Source organism: Manacus candei, unplaced genomic scaffold, assembly GCF_025592945.1.
Source record: "Manacus candei isolate 608988 ecotype Guabito, Panama unplaced genomic scaffold, ASM2559294v1 h1tg000069l, whole genome shotgun sequence".
Lineage (NCBI taxonomy): Eukaryota > Metazoa > Chordata > Aves > Passeriformes > Pipridae > Manacus > Manacus candei.
This window is the reverse complement of record NW_026138117.1, coordinates 4,367,256-4,385,820: the sequence shown is the minus strand read 5'-3', so window position 1 is coordinate 4,385,820 and position 18,565 is coordinate 4,367,256. Positions and strand designations below refer to the sequence as shown.

The 18,565-nt window shown below is 41.1% G+C and overlaps 1 protein-coding gene across 5 annotated transcripts; it reads left to right on the top strand.

Annotated features, from left to right (window-relative positions):
- The first annotated feature begins 96 nt into the window (after window positions 1–96).
- On the top strand, window positions 97–18,300 carry CHST10 (carbohydrate sulfotransferase 10). Of its 5 annotated transcripts, none has more exons than XM_051807013.1 (7): window positions 303–433; window positions 3,528–3,744; window positions 5,249–5,383; window positions 8,159–8,256; window positions 10,979–11,213; window positions 13,018–13,123; window positions 14,986–18,300. In XM_051807013.1, the coding sequence occupies exons 3-7, from the start codon at window positions 5,272–5,274 to the stop codon at window positions 15,521–15,523; spliced, it is 1,089 nt and encodes a 362-aa protein (XP_051662973.1). In that variant the 5' UTR covers window positions 303–433; window positions 3,528–3,744; window positions 5,249–5,271; the 3' UTR covers window positions 15,524–18,300. The 5 variants fall into 5 exon arrangements, 4 of the variants coding, with proteins under 4 accessions (XP_051662975.1, XP_051662973.1, XP_051662974.1 ...); XM_051807014.1 differs by having other exon boundaries at window positions 352–433; window positions 3,572–3,744; XR_007907660.1 differs by lacking the exon at window positions 303–433 and having other exon boundaries at window positions 471–3,744; window positions 14,986–17,761; window positions 17,890–18,300.
- Window positions 18,301–18,565: the final 265 nt, after the last annotated feature.

The following is an 18,565-nucleotide window of genomic DNA, read 5'->3' as shown; positions in this document are numbered from 1 at the left end:
TATTTACGCGAGTCAGGCTCGCACGCCCCGCTCCCGCCAGGCCGGGACGAGGCGGGGACGGGAGGGCAAGGGAGGGAAGGGCAGAGCCGCCCAGCCCGTCCTCCATCCCTCCCCCTCCCGCCTCTGGGCGGCCGGGTGCGGCGCTGCGTCTTCTCGCAGCCGAGCCGAGCCGCGCCGTTCCTGTGGCGGCCTTCATCTTCCTCCCCTGCCCGGCGGCAGGGCTGGGGCCTGCCCGCGGCCTCGGGAGGAAATGAAGGCGGTGGTGGCAGGGCCGGGCGGCGGCAGCAGGGGCTGAGCGGACCCGGGGAGGCGCCGCCGCCGCCCGCAGCCGGGCGGGGGGGATGTGTCGGCAGCCGGGGCCGCCCGAGCGGGCCGGCCGTGCCGCCGAGTGAGGCGGGACCCCGGCGCTGCGGGGAGCGGCGCTGGAGGGCCGGTAAGCCGGGGAGGCAGGGGCCCGGGCGGGGGAGGCCTGGCGGCCGGCAGTCCCTGGGAGATGCTCCTCCGGCACCCCGGATCGGGCGAGGAAGGCGGCGGGCGCTGCGGGCATGGCTTATCCATCCCTACGGGGGGTGAGAAGAAGCCCGCCTTGCTTCCTCCTCCGGAACGGGAAAAGTTCACGCCTCTTCAGCCCAGGTCCTTGCGCCCGGAGCCGGGGCTGGGGGTGGGCATTGCCTCGTTTCGTCCCCTGCCTGTAAGATCACGGCCGTGTCCCGGCTTCCTGGCGGGGACCCCCTTGTGTTTACGGAATGAGTGGAGCCCCCAGGAAGCCCCGACGCTGGGGAAAGAGGAGCTGCTGCCGTTCCCGGCTGTGAAGAGCGTGGGGTGCCCGCTGAAGTGGGAGGTGGTGTCTGTCAGACAGGGCACGGCGTGCTGGGGTGGAGGAGGGTCCCGTTCCCGAGCCTGCCCCGGGCCGAGGTGGGTCGGGCAGCGGTGCAGGCGCTGCTGCTCCCGTAGTTGGTTCCCATCCCGCTGACAGGTGGCCTGTGCGTGCGCAGGGAGAGCTCCCCTCCAGCAGGAGCTGGAAGAGCAGAGCCACGGGCCTGTTCGTGCCGTCGGGAGGAGAAAAACCTTAGGAAATTACCAGTTTCCAGAAAGGCCTGGTATAATGTAACATTGTTTAGTTGCACCACACAACTTGCCAAAGGAGCCTGTGTGACAGATTTTGATCCAAGATTTTTTTAAAGTGTAATAAATTGACCAGATCTCTCACCTCTAAGATAACACATAGGAGACATTGATGAAAATGGATTAGTTATCCCAGCCAGCTGTTGTTTGGCCTTTATTTGAAATGACATCATTAATCACGTGCAGATGGGCAAAGAGTTGGGAGTTTGGGACTACTGGCATGCTGCTGCCAGTCATGATTCCCCCAGGCACTGTCCTGCCAAGGAGCCCCAGTCCAAGCAGCACAAGCTGCAGAGCAGAGACCGTGCACCGAGTTTTAATGTTAATTGTTCTACACTTTATCCCATCATTCCCATGAAGACAGCAGTCTTTGGCAAAGTACGAGTGTTTATTTGAGGTAGCAGGTTACTCGTGAGCCGTGGGTCAAGCCTGCAACTCTGTGCCTTGATCTTTGGTTCTTGTTTGTGTTTGCGGTCCCATTTTTTTCTCTTGCAAAACTGGCATCTGGCTAACCTGAGGGTTATGTGACAGTTTGTGCTAAGTAGCCCTGAGAGGGAAGGACAGAGGAATGGATGGAGAGAGGAGTTTTGGGGATCTTGTGCTCCTAAAAAGTGTAGAATTGTAATAAGCGGGAGAAGGAGTAACTGGAAAACTCACTGTGTATTTCATTGTGAGCAAATGGACTACACCTTCAAGATATTTTTTGCTTCTTCTACTTGTAAAGAAAAAAATGTTTTAGACAACAAGAAGTAACAGACACTTTTGGAAGCAGAAGGAAACTATTATAGAGAAAAAACAGTAGCTTGTACATGTATTCACTAGAAAATAAGTAACAGGAGAGGTGACAGAAATACAGTAATATCAGAATAAAGCAGGAAGTGCAATTACCGTATGTGAAAACAATAAAAATATTAAAGAAGGTAGAGAAAGGGAGACGTAAACACATTATTTAAAAAAAAAATACTGATCATTGCATTTAAGTGAGTGTAATGGTTGAGGTACTCCTATATATAATTTTGAATAGTCCTGCTTCTTGAGATCGGTGATAAGCTGCTGATACAGATGTAGTGTAGGATGCTGGAAGTGAGTAACAGTGCCAGCCATTGTAGTTACATTATGAGAGATCCTCTGACAAGACTATTACTTTGATAAGTATGGTTGCAGAGTTGCTGTGTGCATAAAAAAAAAGCAGACAAAGCTGCTTTACATTTTCCTCTAAGCATGAACATATTGAAGGGTAATAGTGGTGGTGGTTATGGATGTGATGCAATTCTACTCCCTTTCTGCTCTCTGAGTCCGGAGATGCTTCTGGGTGATTTTGGCTGAAATGTTCTATCCCTACAGCACAGGACCTGGCAGCACAGTCCTGTGTATGCTAATTGCTTTTCCCATGTCATTTAACGCAATTTCTTAGAAATCCAATACATAAATTACATAAGGGGATATAGATCAATAGGCCTTACTGAATGGTATGCATCCATCACCATTATAAAAGTGGGCAGACTAGCAGGGATGCTATGAATGTTGGAGGCTGTTTCTACCCTTCTTAATGCAGAACAAATATACTGAGTTGGATAGAAAGGGCTGGCCCAGACCTTTCATTATATGTCTGAAAAGCCCATAGCTGATGGTTAGAAAGAAATTTCCTCCTGCAGAGTGTCCTCTTAAAGCTTCTGTCAGTCTGCTGCCTTGAACTGAGGTTCCGTTGTTTTTTGAGCGTTGAATGGTTCTCATGGCTTAGCAGAGCTACCTAAAAAGCAAAAATGTCATTACTACATTTTTGTGTCTTGATATCTGATCTAAATTTCCCTCATCTGTGAGAGTTAGAAAATTTTTCAAATGATCATTACGTCTGAAAGATAAATATCAGTGCTTAAAGTGGGAGATGGTGGATGTCATGGCAGACTGAAAAATGAGGACCTTTGAGACCTAGTGGTTGTCAGCATGAATCTTAGGGCAAGTTTTGTACAAGTGCAATGGTAGATAGAGAATAACTTTTGAACTACTTAGCTGGAAACAGGTCAGTCCTCTGGAATTCATGCACGCTCAACTGGCAGTTGGGGAATTGCATCAGAAAACAGGCGATGACAAACGTTGTCTTCATGGAAGTCACAGCACCTGTAATTGTCCAAAAGACAGTTGATGCATCTTTTTAAGACAGTTGATGCATCTTTTTACCTAAGTGTGGTGCTTATAGGAGAATGAAACCATAAAAGAGGAGGAAAAAAAGGATCTTTCAAAAACCAAGCTGAGAAAATAAAATTAGGCCTGAACACTGCCATCCTTGCTAAAAATTATGATTTTTTTAATTTGTGATATTCTGTTCTTTTCCTCTTCTTACCCATTTTGCATACATCCTTCTGGTCCTAAATCTGTTTTGATCTGCTTGTCTGCCTGCACAGGCTTTCAGCATACCCTGAAGACATTTCACTTCTGTCTGCTACAGTGAGAACCCTTCCTGGAAACATTTGCATTGCTGGAAGGCAAAAGCTAGTTGGAAAAGTGATTGGCACCTGTAGCAGTAGTACTGATGTTGCAGATGGACATGCTGAAACAACGTCAAAACCAGGCTTACTTCTGTTATTGAAGCTTTGTGGGAACAAAGAAGGTGGAATACTGGTATATGACTGAAAAACTCAATATAAATTTCCTTAGAAGTATTAATCAGCACATTTTTAGCATCTTAAATGGGAATGAGGGCATATGGCTTATTCCCTGGTAATTCACTCAAATGGCTGTATAGAAATTGTGATCACAAACCATGCAGATGTGACTCTCTTTGAAATTGCATGTGGCTACTTTAGGAGTGAGTTTGATCCTATTGATAGTTGCATGCGTGATTTTTGATTTTTGTTCTTCCTGAGGCTACAAACACAAATCTCACAGGATTGTTGTGAGGATGTCATTGTATGAGATTTTTTGTATTAGATCCCCTTTGGTTAAGTGTTTTGATGTTGTGTTGCATGTGTCCTCAAAAAGAAGCATTCACTTACATTTTAACTTTCCAGCACCTGAGTTCAGGCCCTCAGGTGTCTGTCTCTCCAGCAACAATAGAGACAATGGTGCTGTATTTTTGCAGGATAAATATTCAAACCTGAGAAGTCTCAGATTTTGGTATGTAAGTGATGATGTTTGTTGTTAGGTTTTTGTTGTGGGTTGTTGGAGTTTTTTTGCAGTGGAGCTTTCACAGATACTCGGTGGCAGCCCCTGTGTGTATTGCCCATCAGAAGCTGGAAATTCAGTGAAAGATGTAGCTTAAAATTATACATTTCTCTTAATGGCTGGGGACTTTTTTTGTCATGGGTTTCCTTATATTTAATCTTAACTTCTAATAATAAAAAAATAATTTATTAGGGTTACAGTTTGAAAAATCAGGATAGAAGTGCTTGGAGCAGTACAGCAGACTTTAAAGCTGCGAGGCAGGGTAGACGCTGCATTCATAATAGTGTGCAGTATCCTCATCTTCACTCTGCTTGGATTCTGTCAGTTCCTGTGGGTGGTTTCTTTGCACATTAAATCTGCAGTCTCAATTGTTTGAGTAACTCTTCCTGCTGTCCTGGGGAAGTCCTGTCTGTGAGGCTTACCTTCAGGGATGCAGCTACAGGTAGGAGGCACTGCTGCAAGGAAACCCTTTTTATTATTTGCGTGGATGGTGCTTAGTGTTATATGTCTGAGGTGACTTGGGATAACCAAGTATGGTGTTAATGTTACATCTAGCACTGAGAGCGCAGCTTTCTTCATTCTCCCTGCCTTTCCTACAATGACCTGTCTTGCTTACTTAAATTGAAAAATAAACTATGCTGTAAAAAAATCAGGGGTTTTGCTGATCTGTCTCCCCAGAGAGATTGACAGTGCTATTGCCAGCACAGGGAGGGAGCTGGGAATGTGTATGTAGGGGTGAAGGAGGAGCGAAGCCTCCCTTTGATAGCAGCTGGTGGTCACATTGCCTCAGCCTTAACACTAGTTGAAAACCCAGCTGAATAGGCAAAAAGTAAAAAGTGAAATCTACTGCTATGTTTTATGACACACATGCACATTAGAGTTTTTGCATTTTGGTTATGGAAAGTATTTTTCTAAACTGGGACAAAATAATTAATGTGTCAATCTTTCCTCTTTCAAACAGGAAGCATCAACTTTATATGGCTCATGCCTGACAACATGCACCACCAGTGGCTGCTGCTAGCTGCATGCTTTTGGGTGATATTCATGTTCATGGTTGCTAGCAAGTTTATCACGTTGACTTTTAAAGACCCAGATGGTAAGTTCAACTTTGATGTGAAACAGAAAATTGAGTAGTGTTTCACACAAATACTCTTTTCTGTGAAAAGTAGCTCTTAGCATGTTTACCACTTTTCAGTAGGACTGAGAACAGAACATCTAAGTTTCTAGAAGTGACACAGCTGATATTCAATTCCTGCTTTTCTTGGTATAATTCTGGAAAACTACCATCATGTCTTTTCTTTGGTGTTTAAGAACAGAAGGGATCATGTTTGCAAGTACTGTCTTTTAGGTCAGCTTTTTCAAGTACATTTAGTTTCAGTAGCACGATCTACTGGGGTAGATGTTGTGCAAAACAAGAGAGCACAATCACCTGCTTAAACTCAAAGGAGACTCACAAGGTATTGAAGAGTTCATTTCACGTGATATTAGTTTCTGTCCTTTGGTGGCTGCTTGTCTTGTGACTGAGGTATTATGTAAAACTTGTGGAAAGTTTTATTTCCTTTGCAGTGCAGTCTGTGTAGCCACCTCTGCCCTGCTTCTTGCATTCAGTGTTATCCTCTGCTGTTTGACTTGCAAACAGCTTATGGGCTTTTGCTTAGCTTAAGTAGCCCAGATGTTATTAAGCTGATGAGGAATTTAAGCCATTTGATGACACCACACAGCATAGTTTTCAGTCTGCTAAGCAGCTGCTGTTACAAAGTCATCCTACAGAGAGTTTTGGGTGAAGGTGATGATATGACAGCCTTAAGAGATTTGTGTTTCTGCATCTTCCTAAGATATGTGAAAAAATGTGTAATTTTTGAAGCGCTGACCTCACTGGTGCCATGTTTCAGTAACTTGATAACATATTATGTAACTGGATAAATATATCAGGTGTACCTTTATAAACAGCATGCCTCTATTTGGAGATGTGTTCAGAAAGTCTTACAGAGGAGAACTGTAGGCTAACTTAGCTTTCCTTGGACCCAGCTGTTTTTGAGCCCTAGCACATCTGCAAATCAGCTGGCCTTATGTTATGTAGTTGTATCTTCCAGTATTTCATTCTATACCAAGTCTTGTTTCACAGTTCACTTATTCGTTGAGTGGTCCTTTCCTCCAGAATTTGTCAAGAAGATTAAAATGTATTTTTTAAAAAATAAATTATTAGATTATACCCTCTGCATTTACTTGCTTTTTATTACCTTGGCTTGCCCATTTTTCTTTTTTTTTCTCTATACTGAATCTTCCTCTCTTTTTGAATAGTTCTCTAGCAGAAAATGTATAAACTCTCAAGCTTGCCCTGCAAAGGCACGAGTGTGGTTAAGTGTATGTATGTATTGGAGATACCAGTGCTTGTACAGGGATGTACTCTGAATATACCAACAGAATTTTGGAGGAAGTCCAAACAGGATGGCAAATCCTGGAGAAACTCTTCCAGGCTTAATAAACTATGGCTTGTCAGAAATTTTCCTTATTTGGATGTATTTTTTTAGCAGATAGAATAAAACTGGCAGATGATCAAGGAATCAGTGTTCTTTTGCTTAAGCCTTTTACCGATGTCTTGGGTAGCATGAGCAATAGGAACTTCTTAATGAGAAAGAGGAATGTTCTGTCTGTCGCTAGTAGCATCTGCAGGCATGCTTTTACACAGTGATAATGAAAAATACCTGACCTGCTCTTCCACTGAATCAAATTATTTTACAAAAGAATACCATGAAGTAAGTCTGCACACAACAGTAATTACAGTATCTGATTGGCTGCATGCTTACATTGCTTTCAATTCTAACTTGTTTCTCCATTTGTGCCCTTTGTTAAAATCCAGTGTAGGCAGAGTAGAGTACTCCCTTAAGTAGAGAACACAGGGAGTACACGTATTTTCTCAACCATAAAACAGTAAGCCCCCGTGGATGCAGACGAAGAAACATTATTCATTGAAGAAGATGTATGAAGGGAAAAGTAGTCCAATGTGGATGTACATAAATTTTCAGGGAGAAATAATTTATTGCTTTGTAATAAGAGAAATCTGCTTGAAATTATTTTTGATCTTTCTGCACTGTGTAGACTAAAGCTACGGCCTTGTGTTATTTTTCAGTTTTTCTGTACCATACCGTATGCAAAAGATGAAAAGGGTTCTTGCCTTACATGCTTTAATTTGGTCTCAAAATATTAGCTACCCTAAAATCACTAAAAGAGAACAAGAGTATCAGCTAAGTTTGTTATTAAGGGTACTGTCTAAGGAAGGCCATCATTCCAGTAATAAGGGAAGAGGGAATCTTTATTGCTAGTTAGAGTTATTTACTTAGAGCACCACAGAAATAAAAGGTGGTCCTTAATGACACTTTTCTTCTGATAAGTTTAGGAGTTTACAGCAGAAGAAACCTATCTACTAATAATAAGGGAGAGAGAAACCTTATAGATTAAGTTTTTTATTTGGACATGCTCTGGGAAGTTTATTGAAAAATAGAAAGCTACACACAAGTCCATATAATTGTACCAAATTGTCTGTCAACTGCGACATTTGAATTCAAGATTTCCATGTCTCTGCACAATTTGTTTAAAAAAAAAACAAACAAGAAAAAGATCCCAAGTAAAAGATAATGGGCATGTTTGGTAAAACTCAGCTGAAATTGCATCCAAAATTCCTGCAGTGTGCATCCTTTAAAATATTCATAGTCTGTCTTGTGTGTTGTCCAATACCTTTCCATGTAGAAACAAATCCTAATGTTTTGTAAGCTTAATACAGAAAGTAATGTTCATTTGTGTTAGTGGTAAAGCAGAAGTAGTTGCCTTCCCCTCACCTTCTGTAATGCTCTTATCTGTCTTCCTTCTTTAGGCTACGGTGTCAGGCAAGAGTCATTGATACTGACAGCTGTGACAAAAGTGGAGGAGGTACATGTGCCAGAGGAAAAACATTGGCCTGAAGAATTCCAGGTGCATACTGTTGAGATAAGGGTTACATGTATTAAAGAGAAGGTGAAAATAAGAGATTAAGTAAGGACTTCCTGTTGTTAAAATGAATTGCTAGACATGAATTATTTTCAGACTGTTCTATTTAGATAGAGCCGACACAATTCATTTTAACTTCACAAAGCTAGTTTGTTTCGGTAACCTGCTGGTTTGTTTCATCTGAATGATTCAACTTACCGTCTTTCCATTTCTAGGAGAAAATTGTTACAGTACTCCTTTATCAAGTCAGGAGAGTAATTTTTGTTAATTTTTTGTCATTTTTTTTTAATATAATGGCCCAGTTTTGGATTACTTGTATTCTGCCTTGCCATAACCATTAGGTTTGTGGTTGTTGAGGACAAGCCTTTATCTTGTCTATTCTCTTAGTCCTCTGCCAAAACTCTCTGTTTTCTTTTTGTCAGTCTCTATTTCTTTTTCATGTTTTATGCTCTTCGTGCTTTCCATTTCAGCATTTTTCCAAAGTAGATTGTGAACACAATAGTAATCAATACAAGTTGATCCTTTAGATGCATAGTTCTGTGCCTTCAGCAATAAAGTAGTACTTGCTAATTGACAAGGAAACTCTGAAAATCCCTTATGCAAATGTAAATTTGAGACCAGTTGCACAGTGGGCAAAATCCAACTTTTTTTGCATTAGTACCTTAATGACATAAGTCATCCTATGTTTAAAGTATTTTTGTGATGCAGCATAGGAGGTAGGTTAGCTATATAAATGTGGCACTTTTTGTTTTCATATGTAAAACCCATGAAATTTAGGTTTGGAAAAAACACTTTGTTCAGTGGAAGGCTGGCAGATCTGTGTAGTCAATTTTAATATCTTCCTTTACTTGTATGGAAGAAGATAATAAGGTTCCTGGATCTAAAACTATTCCCTCTTGAATTCCTGGCAGCATGAAATGTAGAAAAACAGCATTAATTCTAGTTGCATGCAAAAGGAATTGTTTTGAAAGATAAACAGTCTGACAAACTGTTCAGATTACAATCTTGGAGAAGAGTGACAAACAAAAAAAGTAGAATGAGATTATTTTTTCCTTAAGGAGTATTGGGACAAAAAGCAAAATCATTTCTTTTCCATCTATAGCTTGGACACTGCCTAAAATTATAGAATCACAGAATGGTTTGGGTTGGAAGGGACCTTTGAAGACCATATAGTCCCAACACCCCTGCCATGGGCAGGGACACCTTTCACTAGACCAGGCTGCTCAAAGCCCCATCCAGCCTGGCCTTGAACACTTCCACGGATGAGGCATCCACAGGTTCTCTGAGCAACCTGTTCCAATGCTTCCCCCTTGTAGGAAAAAATTTCTAAATGTCTAATCTAAACCTATCTTCTTTTAGTTGTAAACCATTATCCCTTGTCCTGTCACTAAAGGTCTGGAAAAAAGTATCTCTTTATCTTTCTTATAAACCCTTTGTAAGCATTGAAAGGCTGCAGTGAGGTTTCCCTGGAGCCGCCTTTTCTCCAGGCTGAACAACCCCAGTTCTCACAGCCTGTCTTCACAGGAGAGGTGCTCTGTCCCTCTGACCATCTTCATGGCCTTCCTCTGGGCCTTTTCTAACAGGTGTATGTCTTTCCTGTGTTCCGGCCCCAGGGCTGGATGCAGTACTCCAGGTGGCAGTAGAGTAGAGCAGAGGGAGAGAATCATCTCCTTTGACCTGATGGCCACACTGCTTTTTTATGTGGTTTGGGATGCGTTTGGCTTTCCAGGTTGCAAGTATGCAGTGCCAGCACGTATCCAATTTTTCGTTCATCAGTATCCCCAAGTCCTTCTCAACAAGGATGCCCTCAATCAGTTCATCCTCTAGTCTGTATTGATATTGGGGATTGCCAACTATGTAAATCAGTTAGTGGAAGGGTGAAAATTTGTCAGTAGAAATTTAAAATTTCCCATCACCTCTTAATCAGAGAATCTTCTTTTTCCTCTCTCCCCATTAATTGTGCAGCAAGAGGTGGTTGTGGTTCCTGTCTTAGTCTCAGAAAAATGAGACATATGAAACAGTTCATCTTTGGGGAGAGATATCCTGCCTACTTATTTTATTTGCCACAGTAAGCACTGATGCTCATTGTCCACTTAATTTTATTTCAACTTGGATAAATGGAAACACTGAATGCCTACAGGTGCTAGAAAACAACACAGAACTTTTATCCTAAATTCTTTTCCAGACACATGGGTCACAGAATCACAGAATATTCTGAGTTGGAAGGGACCCACAAGGTTCACCAAGTCCAACTCTTAGCCCTGCACAGGACATCCCCAAGAATCACACCATGGGTCAGCCCCAACTCCTCAGAGTTTAAAGCATAATTTATGTTGAAATTCCTGTCCCCAACTCCTCAGAAGCTTTCCTTGGGGCTGTTGAAGCTTTGTTGGAGTTCCAGTATTTGGTCAAGGCATGTTTTATGCACACAGATAAGACCCTCCTGCTCTGCAGCAGACTTAAATTATTGTATGGAAAAGCTCTTACTACTGTATCCTACTACCTAATGAGTTAAGATATGAACCAACAAGTACAGAACCAACAGCAGGAGAGGAAGAACTGTGGGCTCCTTTAGTTAATACATAGCACTGTTTTAATTGTGAATCTGGGGGTCATTAGGGTGCGCTACTTGGGGCTTTTTAGAATTTGATCTGAAAACTAAATTCTTTCGCTTTTGTTTTTTCTTTCCCTTCTGCATTTCATAAAGCCAACTGGAAAAGCTTTTTCTGGAAATCTGATCCGCCAGCCCCTGGTTCATATGGAAAGACTTGAGCTTCTCAGGAACATCTGCAGAGACACTGCATTGAGAGATCTTTCTCACACTGCAGTTTCCAAATTCGTCTTGGACCGAATATTTGTGTGTGACAAGCACAAGATCCTGTTTTGTCAGACGCCAAAAGTGGGCAACACTCAGTGGAAAAAAGTCTTGATTGTTTTAAATGGTATCTACTCTGCTGTGGGTGTGTGGGTTTCTTTGAGGAGGAGGAAGAGAGAACAGAATTGGTCTAATTGGAGCAACATAAAAATGGATTCTTTCTGCATTTCTGTACGCTGATACTCAATTTCAGCCTTTCATTCATCACAGTTGCTTCTAGTCCTTTCAAAACATCCCTTTAAAATAAGATAGACCTGTTCTTTCTGTGAAAATAAATATTGCTATTACTTGGCTCAAAAGGGATTTGAGTCATGATGGAGTACCCACATGCATGTGGTAGGCAGGTTTCTTATCTTTGAAGGGGTGGCACTAATTTATAAAATTTGAAAGTATTACAAGGTGTCATAATTCCTAATTAACAATAATAAGAAATTTCTACTAAAGGCCACTGGCTTTAATTAGAGTTTTTTAGCCATGAGGAAAGCTACTTAAAACTTGGCAGCTGCCGTTAGTCTGTACGGCTGAAATCTTGTGTATGTTCTATCAGTGAACCATTGTAAGAATTATGAAGATTCTGAGGTGCTTAAGGCAACAGTTTGGTCAACAAAGGTATGTTATAAAAGACTGTAAAAAAAGGAGTAAAGGGACTAGTGTGTTTGAAAAATTATCTACAAGGTGAACACTGCCTGTCTACATGTAGCCTACCATCCTCTTCTAGTAGCCTGGTATGCCAATAAAAATAACACATTTCCTCAGGGTTTTGTGCTGTACCACTATCTGTATATGTAAACTTAACATGATCATATTTAACACACCCTTGTTTGACATGAGACCATCTTGCCTGTCTGTGGACCAGGGCAGTGAATTTACTACAGATATTTGCGTCAGTTGATGTCCTCCTGTTGTTTTGCAGGTGGCATAATTTTCCAAGATCTAGGCAAAACCTGAACATTGTAAACCCAGCTTTCTTGTTAGAAGCGCCCTGCAAACAGCCAGCTCTGCACTTGAGTTTTTGTTTTCTGTACCTTATGTGAACTAGTTTGTGCACCCAGAGAGAAGGAAACAGTCACAAATTGGCAAATGAACTGTGTCCCTCAGCAAGACCTTTGTAGCAAGGAGTATGTGTTTAAAAACTTCAATATTAGTTTCATCTTTGATATAGGGATGGGAGGTAAAACTTGAGCAGAAATATGCCTATATCTATGTGCATGCATATGTCATAATACCTATGAAAGCCACACACAAAGAAAGTACTAAATATGGAATTATGTGGGTGCATTAGAAGTACCTACTCTTACCAGCATGTCGGAGATAACATGCGAAGAATGCCTCAGGAGGGGCAGGGATGTATTGGCTACACCGAGTGGAGGATAACTCATGTCTTAACAGCAGGGAACTTTTCACCTTGGGTTTCCTAGTTCAGTCACGTCAGATAATGATAGAAAATTGTTTCTATATAAACACTTGTCTCTTCTGCCTTAAGCTGCCAGTGTACCAGTATCTGCTGATGAAGGCTACTGGTGCAGTTGACCCAACTTTCTCCTCTTTGGGTGGTTTCAGCAGGCAGGACTGATACTTGAGGGGGAGTAATTTACATCCAAATACATAAGTAGTTATTTGGAGGTTCAGGATGGGGAAATGCAGATGTGGTCTTGGATCTTGATGTCACATACCCTAAAGAATTTTAACAGGTTCTAGCTTTGCAGTCAGAATCTCTCATAATTTAACAACTTTACACATAATAACTGTAAATGGTAAGAATACAGAAAAGAGAAAGACATAAATGTATCAACCAAAGGCACACACGCTTGCTTTTACTCACTGTTTCTTCCCTTGAAAGAATAACTTGCTCTCTGATTTGGTTTGTCTAGGGGCATTTTCTTCCATAGAAGAGATCCCAGAAAATATTGTACATGATCATGAGAAGAACGGCCTTCCACGTTTGTCCTCTTTCAGTGACTCTGAAATTAAAAAACGGTAAGTGGTGGCTTCCAATGGGTGTGGGCAGAGTTTGGAGTCAGTGGTGGTACGAGCAGTCAGGGGTACAACTGAAGTCTCCATCTGGAATTGAGGACAGCAGGATTTCTGCTCCACCAGTTGTATTATAGCAGTATTCCATTATCCTCACAGATGTTGCTGTGTCTACTTTTCTCCTGGCTTTCAAAGAGAACACCAGTGTAATTTGTGATACAGATAGGTGAGCCAACCAACTCCCTCTGCATATAGGGTTTCCATAGTTCAAAGCATTCGTAATTGTTAGATAGTTGGCTTTCAGAAGGGAAGGTTTAGTTGGAAGGTCCATCCTGATGCCTTGGATGATAAGGATGGATGATGCCTTGGATGATTACTGCTTACAGGCAAGATTGTCACTGCAGGCAGACTTACCGGGATTGAACTAATTAGATTTGAAACGTTAGTACTTCTTAGCCTGAGAGTATTGTCTGTTCAGCTGAACCACTTTGTCTTCCTGTTTGGATGCTTCTAGTTAATTTCAGAGCCGAAAAAATACTCTGCAGTAGAACCTTCTACATTACTTTGGCTAGATTTTTAACTCTCTCTGCTCTCATCTCTACTAGAGCCTATGCCATATATAATCCCTGTGAGGGGTGGCAACATGGAGAGAACAGGACATAAGATGGCAGTGAACACTTGTAAATATGTGCTTACAGGGGGTTTGTGTGTATTAAGCCATTTTGAAGAGTCAGCCAGTAGAGCTCAGTGCAAGGTTTGTTGCATGCAGTGGCACAAATGCATTTATCACAGCAGTACCTGTGGAATTGGAGTCACTTGTGTTGATACTGTGCAAGAGAAGATATTGACACTAAGTTCTTGAGAACGTGGATGTGTTCTCCCTCCCTGTGAATAGCCCTGTTCATCTGCAGGATGAGCCATAGTTAGGATATTTAAAGTTGAATGCCATTATGATTTGGGTTGTTGCATTCAGCTTATGACAGAAGCTGTGCTGGAGATGCATAACATGGGATTGGTTGGGAATTCTGAATTTATCAGAGAATTTAAGTGTACAGAGAGGAGATGGTGTGGATTTGTTGATCTAGTTTGCTAACCTCTAGCCCTGCCTGGCTAGGAGTAAGTCAGGAGAACCTGAAGACTGATTTAAGTGCTTGTAGAGGCTGAAAAGAGTCCATCCACTTATTTCAGTGAGGGCTGGGCTCTCAATCTCCTTTTTTGGCTATTTACTGAGATAAACTTTGTTTTCAATTTATTTTAATCTCTGACTACAGAATATTACATATTACAGTATCACAATAATAATGTGAAATTCTGTTGAAAACTGTAGTCTCATGTTTCAGTGATGTTGTCAGCCATTACTGAAAGCATGACAAAACAGTAAATAAAATGGTAGATTTTTTTTTTTACTTAAGCAGCAATTTCTCTTATTGCCTGCCAGTGAAAAATGCAGCCCTCTGTATGCATTTAGCTGCACCAAGGGACTTTTCCCCTTGTCTTTATGTATTTTGCTTTTTGAGCTTAATCACATGGCATTAAAAATACCTTTGATTTGTAGCTTTCAGCATCTTTTATCTCCTGTTTATGTTCTGAGATAAGCTAATCTCCTCCAGTTGAATAAAATGTGAAAACTAGGATAAACTATTTCCTCTTTGTACCGTATACAAAAACTGCTAGTAAGAAGACACAAATTGTATTTCTAGTCCTATTAATTATAATATTGCTAGACTATCCCAGTAGTGTAGGATTCACATTGCCATATGTGTGGTCAGTTTATGTATGTTTTGTAAGTATATGCTAAAAAGAATTTAAACACTTAGCTAAACACGTTCCTTAACTATTTAATTTCTTTTTTTTCTTCCTCTGTTTAGACTGAATTTATACTTCAAGTTTTTTATTGTTAGAGATCCATTTGAAAGACTTATTTCTGCATTTAAAGACAAGTTTGTGCACAATCCTCGGTTTGAACCTTGGTACCGGCATGAAATTGCTCCCGGCATCATTCGTAAGTACAGAAAGAACCGCACAGAGACCAAAGGGCTGCAGTTTGAGGATTTTGTGCGCTACCTCGGTGATCCCAATCACCGATGGTTGGATGTTCAGTTTGGTGACCACATCATTCATTGGGTAACATATGTGGAACTTTGCGCTCCCTGTGAAATCACATACAGCGTGATTGGACACCATGAAACCCTGGAGGACGATGCTCCGTATATCTTGAAAGCAGCCGGCATAGACCACCTGGTATCATACCCCACCATTCCACCAGGCATAACAGTGTACAACAGAACAAAAGTAGAGCGGTATTTTTCAGGAATTAGCAAGAGAGACATAAGACGCCTCTATGCACGATTTGAAGGTGATTTTAAACTCTTTGGTTATCGGGAGCCAGATTTCTTGCTGAACTGACACCTGGGATAAGCTTTGAAGAAGTGTCTGGTGGATTCATCTAAACCTGCGTGAATACCAGCTGCAATGTTGACAGAGAATGACCATTTGTTTTCTAGCTTTTTGATGTTGCTCCATTTTTCAGTGAAATATTTGTCATATGAACAAGTGGGGGCTTACAGTTGTTGTTTACCGACCATGTTTTCAGTATATGACATTGCAATATGTTAGGAATGGTGTCTCTGTTATCTGAAATACAGAATTTCACTTGGCCCTTCTCCCCTCCAGGAAAAAAAGAGGGAGAATAAATGGGCTGTGATCTTGCTCTCCTTCTCCCAGACAGAATGCCATTTTTGAAATGTTGTGAAGTATTTATAAAGATGGCAGTTTCGCTGTAGGTTAACTCTGACATGTGGGTAAACGTGATGATTCATACTCATGAGGAAGTAGTGTAGTCTCCCATGAGCTTTGTAAATGAGAGGCCAGTATAGGACTAAAAATTGACAAAATTGTCTAGGTTCTGTCATGTGGCTGCTATAACTGTAATGCTGATCTAATCCCACTCTTGTTTGTCAAAAAATGAACCTAATTAGACAGACGCTTTAGCGGTGTTAAAAATGGGACTGGTTCCAGACCCCAGTTGTCTCCGTATTTTTGTCAAGTGTTTACTGTACTTACTACTGATCTATTGAGCCTCATAATTCTGCTTTTGATTTTTGAGATATTATTTAATTCCTGGCTGTGTAAGTTATCTGAGAACACCAGATGCAAATGGAACATAGAGGAAATATGAAACTGCAAGGGAAACTTCAAGGAAAAATAAAGTATCCACTGTATTTGTGGGAGCACATATAGTAATCACGAGATGCTCTCACACAATATAACTTGTTTTTATTTCTAACAGTTAAGATTAATAAAGAAGTCACAAAAGCAAGATGTCATATTAAAGAGCTGCTAGAGTTACTTGGATTAACCATCTACCTTTTTCTTATATCCAAACTTGCTCAATGTTCAGTACCTCAGACAATAGAAAGTTTATCCCTCTCTGAAAATCCATCTCCCTACTGCTAAGGGAGAAAAGAAGACAGGATGAATCATTGATTTTTTTTCAGTGATTCACTGCCATGATGTCCCAACTCAAAAATGCCCAACATCTCTGTTACCAGTGGAGTGGGTTGGGTACTTGCCAGGAGTTTGAATGTCACTTAAATTTGTGTACCCATTTTATGTGTTAAAAAAAAAACCAGAACTGAGTGGATGCAGCAATCATATTTGCCTGTGCTTGCATTGTGTCTCATAAAGAGCAGATTCTTGTTTGAATTCACCAGCAAGAAAAATTGGTGTGCTGCCCCCTCATCCTGCAGGCCATGAGAGAGAGAGAGACCACGTATCTGAAATACAGGAATTGCTCTGTCACAGTGAGCATGTGAACTGTATTTTTGAAATCATAGTCCCAATAGAGTTATTTGCAGATCAGCATAATGTTGGTGGCTAGAAATGCTAATGATGGCCAGTGCTATGGAATCTGCTTTTATATCCAGCCACAGTATGTCTTTGATAGCTTCCTGTATTAACACAAGGAAACATCTTGCACTTGTGTAAAAGGAAAGCTGTGCCAAGCTGACATGTGCTGCTACCCACAAAAAGGAAGCCCTTTTGGAGCTGGAAATGATTTAAGAAAGATCTCAAAAGACAAATTGAAATAAGGGAGAATCATTAACTGGGCATCATCAGCATGAGAATAGTCCAGGGTGGCAAAGCTGGCAAGTAGGATATTTTTCAGGAGGATTTAAAAAAAAAAAAAAAGGCAACAATTACAGTGCCCTAACTTGTTAGTTCTTAACCAATGATAAAAAAGATGTTAACATCTCCAGGTTTTTCTGTGGTTTTCTTAATATGGGAACTTAGCAAAATGCACTGTTAAACGCATTTTGGAGCTAATGACCTGACTGATTACCTCGCTGCCAATTTAAAATGTAACAGTAAATAATGTATAGTAAATTCAGGCCTTAAAGTTTAATTCTAATAAAGATAAAATAGACTTGTTTTCCTTTGAAAGCGTAAGCTACTGATCACACAGAATGCCAGTGTATGTTTTTATTTTTCTTGGTAAATTACTTAATGTATTGATTGCTTAAAAATTGCCAGGTGGAAAGTGCTACGTAAATATTAAGTAATAATATTTTTTACTAATAGCTTTCTCTGCATTGAGTTCTCTTGGACATCTATGAAGAGAGCTATGGACTGACCTAGGCAGAGGTGTGTACTGCTCTCCCTTCTCTGTGTTCCCACACTTTTCAGGCTGTAATGCTTGTTATCGTTTCTTCAGTTCAAATGCAGAGTTTCTCCTTTCAATGATACCTTCCTGAGCTATGTTTTCTTTCTAGAAGTGTGGAGCTTTTTTCCTTACATGGCTGAAGTAACAACGGCACAATTTTGGTGTGACTCTTAAGGAAACTTGGATACCACGAAGGTCCTTGCCAAGGTATGGTAGAGTTCTCCTTAAGTCGTTCCAGTGCAGGTAGGGTGGTCAGAGCACACTGTGCTGGGGAAGAGGCTCTTGCCATGATAGTTATGATGAATTAGGTCCTTGTGGTTTGTTTTAGCTTGACTATACTCTACACAAGGCTTTTACAAATGTAGTCTCAGTGGCATGCATGAATGTCTTTTGCCTGTTCAGATGCCATTCGCATACCGCTTTCAGATGATATTTATGTCATACTGTTTGAACTGCTGTCCCAGATCGTTCCTTCTCTTTTTTTATTGTTACTGCTTCAGAAAACAAATTCATATCCTGACTTTGTGCATCTCTGTCTCTTTGTTGTCTCTCCTGAGCAGCTTTTGAATCCTTTGGCCCATTTTAACCACATTTTACACAGGAAAGTGGAAGGATAGTGAGTTGCAGCAATATTCTTGAAAATTCTTTGTACATTACAGAATCCATGCTATATGTTAGCTCTAGGTAAAATATAGACAGGAAAGAGTTTTACTGTGTCTGCTCGTATGGAGCTCCTTGTTTCTAATGGACTCCCTTCGCTAGTGCTCAGTTTGGCCTCTTATATC